Source organism: Tachyglossus aculeatus, chromosome 2 (genome assembly GCF_015852505.1).
Source record: "Tachyglossus aculeatus isolate mTacAcu1 chromosome 2, mTacAcu1.pri, whole genome shotgun sequence".
Classification (NCBI taxonomy): domain Eukaryota; kingdom Metazoa; phylum Chordata; class Mammalia; order Monotremata; family Tachyglossidae; genus Tachyglossus; species Tachyglossus aculeatus.
In genome coordinates, this window is record NC_052067.1 from 67,764,427 (window position 1) to 67,780,646 (window position 16,220).

At 40.6% G+C, this 16,220-nt stretch overlaps 1 protein-coding gene across 1 annotated transcript in view; it reads right to left on the reverse strand.

The window, feature by feature from the left end:
• Nucleotides 1-16,220, reverse strand: part of MTHFD1L (methylenetetrahydrofolate dehydrogenase (NADP+ dependent) 1 like) — a 188,189-nt gene that overhangs the window by 151,046 nt on the left and 20,923 nt on the right. Inside the window, exons 6-7 of the mRNA XM_038766913.1 lie at nt 13,900-14,000; nt 13,141-13,277 (exon numbers count right to left, since the gene is read on the reverse strand). Of these exons, the coding sequence (XP_038622841.1) occupies nt 13,141-13,277; nt 13,900-14,000 (238 nt within the window). The remainder of the gene's footprint in view (nt 1-13,140; nt 13,278-13,899; nt 14,001-16,220) is intronic.

A 16,220-nucleotide genomic window follows, 5' to 3' on the forward strand; every position in this document is an offset into this window, starting at 1 on the left:
TTTTCAAGTCATTACAGATGGGAAGCAGTATAATGATTGCAACTTCATTTATAGCAATAAGTTAACAAATAAAATACAGTCCTAACATATCTGTACAGATAAAGATTTAAGGCAACCCAGAATTACACATGCTAAACAAAGACTAAGAGTTGCTAAGATTCAGACATAAATATATACCTAGTGCAACTAATCCTACCTTAAAAAGTCATCACACAAAGGCATGTGATCAGTTTGACAGAGTGCATGGATGAAGTGGAAAACAGAACACATTTTAATGGTACCGCCATGAAGTAGCTTATTAATTAATCAAGTTAAAAAGGAAGAAATGAACATTTTACCAGGCATCCATTCTTGTCTCTATAACTACAGAATCATAACACTGCAAAACTGAAGAAGTGTAACACAATATTTCTCCAGCGAATGTTAACAGCATTTCAGACAGTCAATGCTGCATGAGCTTTCTGCAAATATATCTAAAAAGCAGCTGGGCTTCTGAGTTGCATCACATTTAGAAGCAGTTTTCCAGGAGGTGGAGGATTTTTATCATGCATAAATATTGTATCCCTTCACTAAGATATACCACCATCATACATGGAGCCACAAAAACTAGAATGCAATTCCAATGTTTAGGACTTGTGAGCATCTGAAAATGATTATTATTATGAAAGATTGCCAGTTGGATGTTATCTCAACAGCAAAGTCCCGTGAAAATATGTGGGAGAGAGGGTAATATAACAAAGATTTTAGATTTTAGAGTAGAGACTTGCAGGTTCTCACCAGTCCTACAAGGGCAACAGAAACCTGTCTTAGCTACAACCTGTTCTTTTTCTTGACTATAAATCACTCAAAATCCTTAAACCTACAAGAGAATGCATTCTCTTTAAATGAGCAATGTTACTGTGAAGCCAGAACTTGCAGTATAAATTAGGAAAATCTTTGGTTACAAAATAGAGGGTAATCATTTCTTCAAGAAAAACACTATGTTAGACACAAATGAATTCCTTGTGAAAAGATCTTAACCAGATAAAATTAAAAGAGAATCATAACCTCAGAAGTAGCCCTTCTTCCTCCCCAAAACTCCTGTGACAAAAACCAATCTGAAACCTTATCTCATAACCAAACATGACTTTCTACACTGAAACTTAAGGAGAGGCCACTTAAATGGGGAACCACCCATTCCCAAGGCAAAGGTCTGACTGTCAGAATAGTAAAACTGCAGCTATGCAAACATTTAATGTTAATGACATGGTATCACACAATATATAAGAGTTCAAAAATGATTTTACTCTAAGGATAGCATCATTCTGTCCTTTAAACTCAATACAGGAGCAGAGATTTTAAAATCAAATATCAAAATGTTTCTTCTAAAATCAATCTATGGTATTTCATTGAGTGCCTACTGTGTGCAGGGCACTGTACTAAACCGCTGGGAGAGTACAACAGAACTAGCAGGCATGGACCCTACCTTCGAGTTTACAATCCAGGTGGGGAAGGGGTGGGTGGCAGACACAAAAATTAATTAGATAGGAAGAAAAAAGGAAAGGTAATGTGTACATGAGTTAGAACCCAAGTACTAAGGTATGTAAGACACGAGCAAATTGCTACAGAAGGTTGTGAGTACTTAAGCACTTAGGTAACTCTGACTGAGCAGCAGTAATGGGGATCTAAGCAAGGGAAATTAGAAATTTTTCAAGGAAGGCTTACTGGAGGACAGATGTGATTTTGAAGAAGGGCTTTGAAAATAGAAGTGGTGTGTGGAATTTGAAAGGAACAGAGTTCCTGGGCAATGTGGAAGGCATAAGCAAATGATGAGTGGAAGGAGTGACAAAAACGAGGTGTGGTGAGAGTTAAGAAATAAAGAGTATGAGTTTGGGTACATTGGGAGAAGAGAGTAGTTAAATATAAAGGAAAGAACTGATCGAGTATCTTATGGCCAATGGTCGGGAGTTCTAAATGATGGGAGAATAACAGGTAACAGGTTTTTGAAGAGAGAATTGAGCACAGAATGATGTTTTAGAAAAATGATCCAGGCAGCAGAATGAATTATGAGATAGGAAGGGAATTAGACTGGAAGCAGGGAGGTCTGTGAGGATGCTAATGCAGGAATTAAGTTTGCAAATGGCACTTATGTACCATTAAGTTGTATATCAGAAAGTGTTAATCTCTGTTAATGTCTATCTCCCCCTCTATACAGTAAACTCGTTATGGGCAGGGAAAATGTCTGTTATTCTGTTGTACTGTACTCTCCCAAGCACTTGCTCTGCACATAGTAAGCACTCAATAAATACCTGTGAGACCTGATTACCTTGCATCTAACCCAGTGCTTGGCACAAAGTAAGTGCTTAAATACCGCAATTATTAAGTAGTAAAATTAGTATTATTACAAGACTGAATACAACACGGCCACGACCACTGTGACGGTCATTTGGATAGAGAGGAAGGGTCAGATCCTTGGAGATACTGCGGAAAGAAATCTGACAGGACTTGTAGAAAAGCTTGAAAATAGGGTCGAAAGAGAAGGAACAACCATAGAAAACCCCAACATTGGTGAGGTTCAGAGGTGGGGTGGATAGCAGGGTTGTAAACTATGATGGGAAAGTTAGTTAGAACAGATGATCTAAGAGGGAAAAAGAGTGAAGTTTTGGATATATTTAGCTTGAGGTGAAATCCCCCTTCTAGACTGTGAGCCCACTGGTGGGTAGGGACTGTCTCTATATGTTGCCAACTTGTACTTCCCAAGCGCTTAGTACAGTGCTCTGCACACAGTAAGCACTCAATCAATACGGTTGATTGATTGATTGATGGAACATCCATGAAGAGACATTCTGGAGAAAATGTAATATTACACAGGACAGAGGTCAGAGGTAGTGAGAGGTAATGTCCCTCCAAAATTTAAACTGAATTTAAAAGCTACATATGGAAAAAAGGGGGGGAGAGGTGGTAATGTGGGCTGTTTAAAAATATAGAATTTCTAAAATAAGAATTAGCCATTCCTCATTTTAATAAACAATTAACCTGTATTGCTATTAATCTTCCCCAGGTATCCACTTCAGCTTTTTGATGCTAATGGGCAAACTAAGAAAACAAAAGCCAAATAAAAAACCAATCTTGCAGAAAAATCAATATTTAGGAGACACATGTATATACAGGTTCTATATAATGCTATGCATAATGTATAAGATATAATGCAATCTAAGACTGCAAGCTACTTGACAACATGGAGAGTGTATGCTCTGCCCAAGTTTCTTTGCACATTTTTGGTCCTCATAATTATATCAATATTGTTTCTTGGAGGTGAATACAGACAATTTCATAAAATTTCATTCATACAAAGCTGGAGGATGAAAATGCCAAAAAAATTTAAGAGGAAATAACTATGTCTTCATTTACTTCAGATACTGAAATACTGCTTGGAATCTGAGTACATAACTGAGAAAATGAATATTTCAGTCAGAGGTACTTCTCAACTTGACACACACCCAATCACTGATGTAACCTTGGGACTTTTTTTTCCCCTCAAGAATTGAATGAATACCTATTCCCAAGCTTTACTGATAAGCAGAACAGATTATTCGGGCTTTTTGTTTGTTTTTTTTAAATGAAAGGAAATCTTTCTACAGGGTTAGAACATAAATCAGATCTACTGTAAGCCAAATGTCCCCAGCTGAAATTCTGATTGCAACATTCGTCTACCAAATTTTTTCCCCAAGGGATAATAAATGATCCTATCTTTATCTAAACACTTACAAATTCACCTCTAACTTCAATCCATCAACTCAAAAATGCTCAAGGAACAAAGTCTATCATTTACTTGTGGTATATACAAGAGTTTTATGAATTAGCTAAATTTCTGAGCTATTCACTCAAGCCCAGAATTGTTCTTCTGGGTTAGACTGAAAATAATTATTCCCAATGGGAGTAAACATGGAAAATACTATGGATGACAAATTACAACTTTTACAAAAGAAAATGTAGAATGGCATCTAGTGAAGGAAACATTCCTTTTTGTTATTTGTTACCAATAATAAATTGAATGAAAAAAATATTTCTGCTTCAACATGATAAACATTCAGGACCAAAAAGCACAAGATCCAGGAAATTCAAAAATGATAGCTCCCAAGACAACACTTACCTAAGTCACATTGCACACATGCACACAGGACTTTTGATTTATACCTCTATGGTAAACACATACTTTAATACATACAGCATGTTAAAGTTAATGTGAATTAATGTTGCTGTGGGAAACTGAGCTCTGGATTTCCTGACAATTGTGCTTTTCAACCCTGAATCTCTTGTTGCATTACCAGAGGTTTTAACATTTTATTTCCTTTGAGTTTTTAGGAATTCATATTGGATGAGAAAGATGGAACCTGAATTCACCTGTGATGCATAAATCACCCTATTCCAATGGAATCCACCCCACTTTCATTTCCATTAATTCACACCCTTTGCCTTCAGAAGAATTTAGCTATTCTTTATAGCTAAAATAGCTTATTTAGCTATTGCCTTTTTCCCCACTGCTATCATGAAGGCCGAAAGAGAGGCAAGAACACCCATTGGTGCATTTTGGGGCAGACTAGTGGAGTTGTTGACTCCTAAATTTTGCTGTATTAGTCAGTCTTTGGGGAGAGGAGTGTGTTTTCAAAACAGCAGAGGTCCTGTTGGAAATTGGTGAAGGAATGCAGAGCAGGAATGGAGAAACTACATTTCCCAGGAAGCAGTATGGCTGACACTTCTTTTTCTTATTAAGGGGTGATCTTAGAGTCAACACCCCCTGCCCCACCTTGGTAGGGTGGGAGATAAACTTTTTCTCACTCTTCTCCAGGCTCTGGTGGTGGTCCTTCAGCTTCTAAAGGGAGGCTCCACATGGTAAGAAGTGTTTTTAATCACCTACTTAGCCTGATGGGAAGGCAGGCTGGAGAAGTGGGGGTTAATGCCTTATTTTGCGGGTTTTGGATTTAAATCTTAATTTGGGGTTTTAAATCTATTTACATTTACCCACTTGAATACTTTTCAATTATATCTCCAATTAATAATAATAAGAGTAATGATAACAGTATTTCTTAATCACTATGAGCCTAGTACTGTTCTAAGTGCTGGGGTAAATACAAGTTAATTAGGTTGGGCAGAGTCCTCGTCCCATGGGAGCTTACAGTCTAAGTAGGAGGGAAGAAGGGTATTGAATCCCCATTTTACACATAAGGAAACTGAGGCACAGAGATGCAGAGTGACTTGTCCAAGGAAACAGAGCAGGCATGTTGCAGGGTGGGGATTAGAACCTAGGTTCTCTGACTCTTAGACCCACGTTCTTTCAACTCGTTCTGATTTGTTAGCAGATATATGTCAGGCCAGAGTTTTACAACTCTTCAAAGGGCTCAGGAAGATTTATTTCCCCTTGGAGTCCGGCCAGATCACCTATCTCTTTTATATTTTCAATGCTCGGGCTCCTTTTGCTTTTCATTCTAGATACTGTAGATGGTCCCCTAATTCACAAAAGAGTGAATGTAAGAAAAATGAAACTTGCTTACCAAATTAGCAAAACAGAGCAACGGGATGCTTATTATATTGCTAAAGCTGCAAAACATCAGTCTACTGCTTATATAGGTCTCAGGCCCAAGATAATCACTTACATAGCTGTAACCATGCAGGAAGAGGACCAATCAGGAAATTCAAAAAAGGTGCAAAAACCTCAATTTAGCCACTAGTTTAATCTCCTCTCCCACCAAACCTTCGCTCAGTTACAAATAATTATTAGACTCAAACTTCTCTATTTCCTTTGTCCTATTCAAACTCTTGGTTATCAGTATTTTGCATGAGGTTAGAAATGCAGATGATTTATATTATAATTACCTTGCCATTTATGTGGCTTTCAGAATATTTAAGGTCCTTAAATGTGTTGCTGGGAAGGAATGCCCCCCCCCCCAAATCCCCTGCACCTCTCCAGTTTCACACTCCTCCTCTTCTATTGCATCAGTCTCCTCTCTGACCCCACCTTAAATTAAGCGCTTACTACGAGCCAGGCACTAAGTGCTGGGGTAGATACAAGTTAATCAGGTTGGACAAAGTTCATGTCCCACATAGTGCTCACAGTATTAATTCCCATTTTTCAGATGAAGTAACTGAAGGTACACTTATTTGCCTAAGATCACACTGCAGACAAGTGACAGAGTCAGGATTAGAACTCAGGTCCTTCTGACTCCCAAGCCCAAACTCTATCAACACTAGATATTTTAATGTAAAGAGATGTTTCTTAGCTATTACCACTAGCAAAAGGCATTAGACTATAGAGAATCCTGTCTAAAAACTGCTCCCATTTTTTCCCAGAAGTTCAATAAGTATGACCAGAAACATAACTATTTTATAGGAATTGAGAGGATTCTATTAGTCATTTTAAGAAGGGACTATAGGGAAGGAAACTGTTTCACCTTTATAGCAATGGAAGGAGTCAAAATTCCATGTTCCCCCTACAAAATAGTAATTGCTTATTATCCTCCTGTAGGCTTATGCCACAGTATTTTGAATTTTTTTTTAAAAATAGACCTCATAATAAGATGGGTTACTTAAAATTAAAAAAAAAAAAACACCTACTTCTCTGAGCTTCTCTCCCGTACTCCCAGCACAAGGCAGAGGATATGCAGGAGTCTGAAAGGATCCTTTGTGCTGATGTGGCCTTAGTTGTGACTCTTTATGTTCCAATCACTTTCTCTCCTGCCTGCACTGCTGCTCCAACCAAGGAGGAATGGGGATGCACAACCGCATCGCTACTGGTTCATTGCTGTCAGACCGAATGTTCATCAAGACAGTTGTGCTCCATAGTCACCTTTTTGTTAGTGGTATTTGTAAGGCACTTACTATGTGCTGGGGTGGATACAAGATAATCGGGCTGGACAGAGTTCCTGCACCACATGGTACTCACAGTCTTAATCTCCATTTTGCAGGTGAGGTAACTGAGGCCCAGAGAGGTTAAGTGGCTTGCCCACGGTCTCACAGCAGACAAATGGCAGAGCCAGGATTAGAATTCAGGTCCTCTGACTCCAGGCCTGTGTTCTTCCCACTAGGCCCCGCTGCTTCTCAATCCTTTAAACTCTTCACTAAGATGGCAGTTGTGCATTACATGTTATTTAAATGAGACAACGTGCTGTGGCTTAAGCCAGTTAAGCTGAGGACAAAGTCTGACTGGAAGGACCACATCAAAGAACCACTGGGTACCCAAGGCCACCTGACACGCAATTCTTATGGGCAGCTAAAATCCCAGAACGCAGTGCTGATGAATCTCTTCAAGCTTGCCTTCCCAAATGAACTTATGTCCCCTATGTGCCACAGCTGAGAAAAATGAGATTTTCACCAGTTGCAGAAGTAGAGATGTTTAATGCTAGAAGTGAGGTTGGTGTCTTGCATGTTAATGCTTGACCCAGCAGCTAGGAAAAGTGACTTGTTGCTTGTTTGAGTGTTGAACATGGCATGTAGTCAATAAAAGTCATAGTGGGTCGTTCTGGCCTCTGCACAGGTTTGGGATATTCTCCTACACAAACTGGGCTAGAATCTCCCCTCCCATTGTCCCAGCCAAAGGCTAGTTTTAGCAAGCTTCTTTGGGCTGAGTCATGCTGCTTCTATTGCTAATTATCAAGCATGGTCTACTGGAAAGAATATGGGCCTGGGACTCAGGGGACCTGGGTTCCAACCTTGGCTCTGCTGCTTATCTGCCGTGTGGCCTTGGGCAAATCATTAACTTTCTATGACTCAGTTCTCTCAACTGTAAAATGGGGATTAAATATCTGTTCTCCCTCCTAAGACTTTGAGCCCCATGTGTGACCTGATTAAGTTGTATCTACCCCAGCACTTAATACGGTGCTTGGGACATAGTAAGCTCTTAGCAAATACCACAATTACTATTATTTCGTTATTAACCAAGGACAACTTGCATACCAAACCCTTTATCAGAGCTGATGACAGAGAAAATGGGCAAAATTTACACAGCAGAGGAGAGAAGCAGCAGCAATAGGTTTGAAATATAGACCAAGTGGGTATGAACAGCAGCTGGTTATGGATAGTGGTGTTCTGGTCCTCTCAATTCTGGCAACAGATGAGCCTGTGGAATCAAGAGGATGTCACCTGACACCATTCCAAGTGCCAGAGACAAAATAAACTCAAAAGGGCAATCCAAAGAAACAGAGATACTTCTTTTCCTGACTTGGTTAGAAATTCATGACAAAAGGAGTATAGAAGAAAAAACATTTGTACCTGGCATTATCACATCAAACCCAATCACCACAGAGCTAGAGTGGATGATTTTTTTTTTTTTGTGCTTCGTTAATTTTTTTATCCTTCTTAGGTGGAACATCATGTTTAATTTCTGGTATTTGGGCAATTACTAATATGCATAAAGAAGAGGGCATAAAAACCAAATGAGAAAAATTATAAAAGGGATAAAAGGCTTCCATTTAAATTGTAAAAGCAACTTTCAAAAGTTGTACATCATCACAAGAATAAAAATCAGACTGATATAGGGAAACATCAACAGCTGTGAAAACATTAGACTACCAGTTTAGGTATTTTTTCTCCAACACAGCTGTTCAGTCCAGCTTGGTATAGTTTCTTGCTCTACTTAGCTCCTGAAAATAATTTCCTTGAATTAGCTGCCACCTTGTGGAAATCTCTAAGAACCATCAACTCATTATTCTAAAAGCAAAATTTTTCATTAAAATCAATCAATGGTTTGTACTGAGTCCTTACTGCGTGAAGAGCACTGTACTAAGAGTTTGGGAGAGTACAATATAACACAATTGGTAGACACGATCCCTACCTACAAAGAAGCCACGCGCCTAGTGTATACAGCTCAGGCCTGGGAGTTGGAAGAAGTCAGGCTCTAATTCCTGCCCCACTCGTCTGCTGTGTGACCATGTTAAGTTTTCTGTGCCTCAAAAACCCCAACTGTAAAATGGGGATTAAGACTTGTGAGCCCCACGCAAGGACTGTGTCCAACCTGACAACTGGAGCTTAGTACAGTGCCTGGTACATCAATCAATCAATCGTATTGATTGAGCGCTTACTGTGTGCAGAGCACTGTACTAAGCGCTTGGGAAGTACAAGTTGGCAACATATAGAGACAGTCCCTACCCAACAGTGGGCTCACAGTCTAAAAGGGGGAGACAGAGAACAAAACCAAACATACTAACAAAATAGAATAGATATGTACAGGTAAAATAAATAGAGTAATAAATATGTACAAACATATATACAGGTGCTGTGGGGAAGGGAAGGAGGTAAAATGGGGGGATAGAGAGGGGGACGAGGGGGAGAGGAAGGAAGGGGCTCAGTCTGGGAAGGCCTCCTGGAGGAGGTGAGCTCTCAGTAGGGCCTGCTTAACAAATACCATAAAAAAATTCCACTTCGGTGTTTATATTAGGGTGGATACTGGAGAAAAGAAAACCAAGAATGGCTAGAAAGTTATGCCTACAATCATTAAGTACATTTTATTCTGTAAGTATTCCAAAATACATGAGAATTGATTCATCCCTACAAATTTAAGAGAATAAACTTCAACTGCTTGTTTTTAAAAAAGAGTTTTTTGCTCCCTCTGGGCAGGATTCAGTCTTGGTTGCTTGAGAAGGGAAGGGTGAATGCCATGCCTAATTCTTCTCTACAGAGCTCAGTTTTCTGTGCCACTCAGGCACGCATGCATGCACATACACAGTGTCACCTACAATGCATAATTCACTAACGGTATAATTCAATGATTGATAACCCCAAAACAGGGCAGAGGGTGGAGGCCCACGAGTCACTCAAGGTAACAAGGTGCCACTTGTTCTGCAGTTCTATCATTACTCCATCGGCCCCAACCCACTCACCCCGCCAATTTCACCTACGAGTGAGAGCTAGAACCCTGTGTGGATGTAGGAGGGTCAAACACGGGGCCTGGCACAGCAGCACATAGGTGGGAGAACAGTGCCAGGGCCAGAAGAAATAATATGATACTCTGGAAGACCAGAGTGGCAGCCTAAAGCTGCCGCTTCAGAGCTGGGCTCCATTCGCCTCTTCCTTCACAGCCTCCCGTGGATATAGGAAAGGGAAACACTGCTTCTGCCTCCATCTGCTCACACTTGAAACATATGCAGGTTTTATTTGCTATTTCAAGTTTCCTCTATCTTCACCTACACTGTTTTCTGACAGACTGTCATCCCATCAGTGTGGCTACTTGGTGTATATACAGAAATATGTGGCTCTTTATGTGCTATTTCGAGCTTTCTCTATCTGCCTTTCTGCTCCTCCACCTACACTGTGTTTTCTCGGACAGACTGTCATCCAGTCAGGGTGACTAGTTGGCGTTTATACAGAAATACGTGGTTCTTTTTAAATATTTGTCAAGACGTAAAAATACGGGGAAAGAAAAAGAAAGAGGCACACGTTTCTTTTAAATCAAACTCTTGGCAGAACTAGAAGAGAAGAGAACAAAGTACACAGTCTTGAACCAAAAGTCAGCAAGCAGATGGGTCTGAAAAAGGCACTCATGCTATGAGCAGGATGTGAGCTCCTATCTTCGGTGTGGCTTAGTGGATACAGCTCAGGCCTGGGAATTGTCTGCTGTATAAACTTGGGAAAATCACTTTACTTAGAGTTACCTCATTTGTCAATGGGGATTAAAAGTGTGAACTCCATGTTGGACAGGAACTGTGTCCAACCTGATTGACTTTTTTTTTTAATGGCATTTATTAAGCGCTTACTATGTGCAAAGTTAGAACAGTGTGAACCCCATGTTGGACAGGAACTGTGTCCAACCTGACTGACTTGTATCTACTCCAGCATTTAGAACAGTGCTTGGTACATAGTAAGTACCACGATTATTATTATTATTATTGTTACTATTATCTTCAACACATTAGTTTCCTTTTTTAAAAAAATAGCATTTGTTAAGCACTTAGTATAGTAAGTGCTGCTGTACATACAAGCTAGATTGGATACAATCCCTGTCCCACATGAGTTTTCTGAGGCACTGAGAAGTTCAGTGACTTACCCAAGGTCACACAGCAGACACATGGCAGAGGTGGAATTAGAATTCAGGGTCTGTGATTCCCAGTCCCATGTTCTTTCCACTAGGCCATGCTGCTTCCCTCTGACAGAAGGAAAGAAATGGAAGCTAGGAGATTCCTCAAGCCTAGAATCAATTAGTCTTCAAGAAACACTGTTCAACTCGGAACAATAAATGATTAAAATGCCATTTAAGACGTACTTTTTGGATTCTCCACTGAATAAAACTGTCACGTATACAGGAGAAAGCCATGCTCCCTAGTGGTCCAAGTCTCTGAATAGTTTTCAAATTGTCCTCTCAGGGACAAAAAGAGTTGGGAGAAGGCAATGGTGGCATCAGGAATGGAATGCTCTTTTTTCAATCAATCCGTGGTCTTCACTGAGCACTTACTGTGTGCAGAGCACTGTACTATGCGCTTGGGAGAGTCCAATAGAGTTGGTAAACAAAAGAACTGCCCTCAAGGAGTTCCATTAAGCCCTGCAACTATGTCCCGGTCATGCCACTCCAGGCAGAACTCTCTGTGCTTTGGTGCTGTCTTGGTTATGGCGGTGGAAACAAGCTAGCAACTGCAATTAAAATCTGAAGACTGGACCGTGTTTCAATCAAAACTAGGCTGGCAGACCAAATGCCAAGACTAGAAGGAACTAATCTAATTTCTTTGTAGGCTTCCCAGTACATTTTTTAAAAAAGATACATGATTCTTGAATTTATGATATCCTGGCTACCCTGGCAGCCTATCTTTTTTTTCCACTTTTGCAGTGGTTTAGACCCCCACACTCAGGCTTGAGCATGCTTGGTTCCTGTGGAGTTTCAATTCATACTGAGTACTGACGTCTTAAAATCACAGCAAATGACTAATTTAGTTCATTTAGTAATTTGAAAATATTTAAATATTAAATACTTTAAATAATTTCAACTACCTAATTTAATTATATTATTTTTCAGTTGTCCTTCAGATTTGAAAAGGACACCACTGATGGTCATTTTTACCTTGTGGGAAAAATGTTACTGTAGTCCTGACACCACCATTCCATCACGTTACTGTACGCTGAGTTATCAAGCCCCCCTTTTCCTCTCCTCGTCCCCGCTGCCCTACCTCCTTCCCCTCCCCACAGCACCTGTATATATGTTTATACAGATTTATTACTCTATTTTACTTGTACATGTCTACTATTCTATTTATTCTGTTAACGATGTGCATCTAGCTTTATTTCTATTTATTCTGACGGCTTGACACCTGTCCACATGTTTTGTTTTGTTGTCTGTCTCCCCCTTCTAGACTGTGAGCCCGTTGTTGGGTAGAGACCGTCTCTATATGTTGCCAACTTGTACTTCCCAAGCGCTGAGTACAGTGCACTGCACACAGTAAGCGCTCAATAAATATGATAATGAATGAATGGATCCATAGTAATGATTAAGCATTTACTGTGTGCAGAGCATACAAATACCACAAAAAACTTCTACTCACACAACCATATTTTATATACGTAGGGAGGGAGTGTGTGTGTGAGGGGGGTGTGTGGGTGTGCCTGTACCCCTCATGATGGTTCACTTCTGAGGAGGCGAATGATAATGTACTTATAATAATAATAATAATAATGGCATTCGTTAAGTGCTTGTAAAGTGCTTGCTGTATGCCAAGCACTGTTCTAAGCGCTGGGGTAGATCAAGTTAAGCTGGCTGGACACAGTCCCTGTCCCACATGGGGCTCTTATTCTTAATTCCCATTTTACAGGTGAAGTAACTGAGGTACAGAGACAATAAGTGACTTCCCAAGGTCACACAGCAGACAGCTGGAGGAATCGGGATAGAACCAAGGTCTTTCTGCCTCCCAGAAGGTGATGCTGACTCTAGACTGAAAGGTCATCATGGGCAGGGAATGTGTCCACGAACTCTACTGTATTCTCCCAAGCACTTAGTACACTGCTCTGCACACAGAAAGTGTTCAATAAGCACCACTAATTGGCTGACTGACGTGACTCTGAGGGACACTACTGAGCCTGAAAAAAAAAATGGTAGCTAGGAAATCTTTCCAATCTTGAAGACTAATACTCAAATTCTGCGAAAGAGAGGCTACAAGAGAATTAGTGCTGCAATTCAGGGCATATTACCTTCGTCTGCAGTTGCTGTGTTTTCCATTGGCAGCTCATCATCATGGCACCCTTTCTCTGAAACAGGCACTGCACGGCAGCTTCTAGCGATCCATGAGCCCCCAGGACCAACACCTTCTTTCCATCTATAGCTAAATCTGACAATCAAAGCGTTAAACAGTTCATTATTATCACAACTACTCGTCGATACTACTGCAGAGAGAAATTTCAATCCATACTGCTTAGTGACTAATGCAACAGTTATGTGGAAAAAAGCAGTTCTTACGGTAATAGAGGAAACCAGGTAGTCATCAAAATTCAGAAAGTAAACCAAGTTAGTGGCAATATCTCGGAACACGACTCATCTCTGAAGGTCTAATTTTCTATTCGTTGAATTGTGTCATTACTTCTATGCTTCAGATCTGGATTTACAACCTTTTAATGACTTAAAATAACGAACATGTGGTAACTGAGGTGGGAGGCATAATTCCTAAATGTAGATTGTCTAAATTACATCTAAGAGAAACATCCGGGACTAGGAATACACATCAATCTTTTAACTCTTACTGCCTCACTACTTACTGTAACCAGCTTGGGTGCCAAATTATGACAAGGTGATACATTCCTAACTAATCTGAAATTATTCAGAAAAAACTGAAAGCATAAATTGAAGGGAAACAGTTCATTTTCATACTCCAATCAAGACAGTCAAAAGCACCTCTCCAGAAAACAAAACCTGTGACACCACAGAAAAACTTTCCACCTCAAAAACGAGCGCACCTGATTTTTCAAGAAGTTCAATGACAGCTCTGGCAGTAGGTGACACAAAGCATTCATGAGCATCACCACGAACCAATTTTCCCAGATTTACATCTGTCACCCTAAAAGGAAAATATAGCAAAGGTAGTCAGTGATGGAAGTAGAAATGTAAGTAAGCACAAGGTCGTAAATCAATTTAATCAACATACAATCAATCAAAATTTATGTATATAGCTACAATCTATTGATATTAACGTCTGTCTCTCCCTCTAGACTTTAAGCTCACTGTGGGTAGGGAACATGTCTACCGACAGTTATACTGTACTCTCCCCAATGCTCTACACACAGTAAGCGCTCAATAAATACAATTGATTGAAATCAATTAATAAAATTTACAGTGCAATTACTTAGGGCACAGCACTTGTACAGAGCTAGGGAGGGTACAATAGAATTAGAAGATTCAATCCCTGCCCTCAAGGAGTTCACAATCTAAGGGAGGGTACAATAGAATTAGAAGATTCAATCCCTGCCCTCAAGGAGTTCACAATCTAAGGGAGGGTACAATAGAATTAGAAGATTCAATCCCTGCCCTCAAGGAGTTTACAATCTAACAGGGGAAACAGACACTAAATAAATAGGGAAAGTAGAGTATATAAAAGAGGTACTTGGGTGCTGCAGGGGTTGTGAGAAACTGGGTGCTTGGGTGGTATATGAGAATATCTCCCCCGCTTATCCTCTGCTCCTCCTCCCCTCCCCATTGCCCCCACTCCCTCCCTCTCCCCACAGCACTTGTGTATATTTGTACACACTTATTACTCTATTTTATTAGTGATGTGTGTATATATCTATAATTCTATAAATTCTAGACTGTGAGCCCGTTATTGGGTAGGGACTGTCTCTATATGTTACCGAATTGTACTTTCCAAGTGCTTAGTACAGCGGTCTGCGTACAACAAGAGCTCAATAAAAATGATTGAGTGAATGAATATACGGTGGGACGATGTGAGCCCGTTGGGGGCGGGGATTGTCTTTATTGCTGATGTTTCACCTGTCTACATGTTTTGTTGTCTGTCCCCCCCTTCTAGACTGTGAGCCCATTGCAGGGTAGGGACCATTTCTATATGTTGCCAACTTATACTTCCCAAGCACTTAGTACAGTGCTCTGCACGCAGTAAGTGCTCAATAAGTACAATTGAATGAATGCTTTCCAAGCACTTAGTACAGTGCTCTGTACACAGTATGTGCTCAGTAAATACAATCGAATGAATGAATGAGAGAGAGATTGATCAGATTAAGGCCTCCTGGTGCAAGGGCTTTGAAGATTCATTCATTCATTCAACGTATTTATTGAGTGCTTACTGTGTACAGAGCACTGTACTAAGCACTTGGGAAGTCCAAGTTGGCAACATAGAGACACTCCCTACCCCACAGTGGGCTCACAGTCTAGAAGGGGGAGAAGATGGGGATAGCTGTGCATTCCAGGCAGTGGGGAGAGTGTGAGCAAGAAATTGACAGTGGGAGAAATGGGAACAAGTATAATGAGTTGGTTGCCAAGAGAGGTATGGAGTGTGAGCTGAGGTGCAGTGGGAGAAAGGAGTGGGTGGCAGAAGCCCATGTCTGCACTTTGTGAAAAATCAAGAGTTAAAGCGGACTAGGAGAGGCAATCTTGGCAGCTATTTCTGCTTGCTTAGGTTGGACAGTGAGGCTCAGAGGTGAGCCAGCTTTCTAAATCCTCTGCCCCAGGCCTGGACTGGGGGTTCAGGCAGCCCTAGCAGGGCTGCTTGCATTACAGTAAGCTCTCTCAGTCTCAACTGGTCAACGGGAAGCAGTGTGGCTCAGTGGAAAGGGCACAAGCTTGGGAGTCAGAGGTCATGGGTTCGAATCCTGCTTCTGCCACTTAGCTGCAGGACCTTGGGCAAGCCAGTTAACTTCTCTGTGCCACATCTGTAAAACGGGGATTGAGACTGTGAGCCCCTTGTGGGACAACCTAATCACCTTGGATCCCCCCCCCAAGCGCTTACAACACTGCTTCGCACATAGTAAGTGCTTAACAAATGCCATATATATAAAAAAAACTGGTTAGTTTACACACTGATGGACCATAACAGGCATAAATCTATCCCCTGGGGTGCATAGATAAAGGTCTGTGATTGCCTACTGTAAAAATGCCAAGAAAAAAACAATCTGTCAATGGTATTTATTTAAATTGCATTTGTTAAAAACAGTGCTGGGGTAGAAACAAGATAAACTGGTTGAACACAGCCCACTTTCCACCTGGGGCTCACTGGCTTAATCCCCATTTTACAAAGGAGATAATTGAGGCATTTAAAATTTAAGTAACT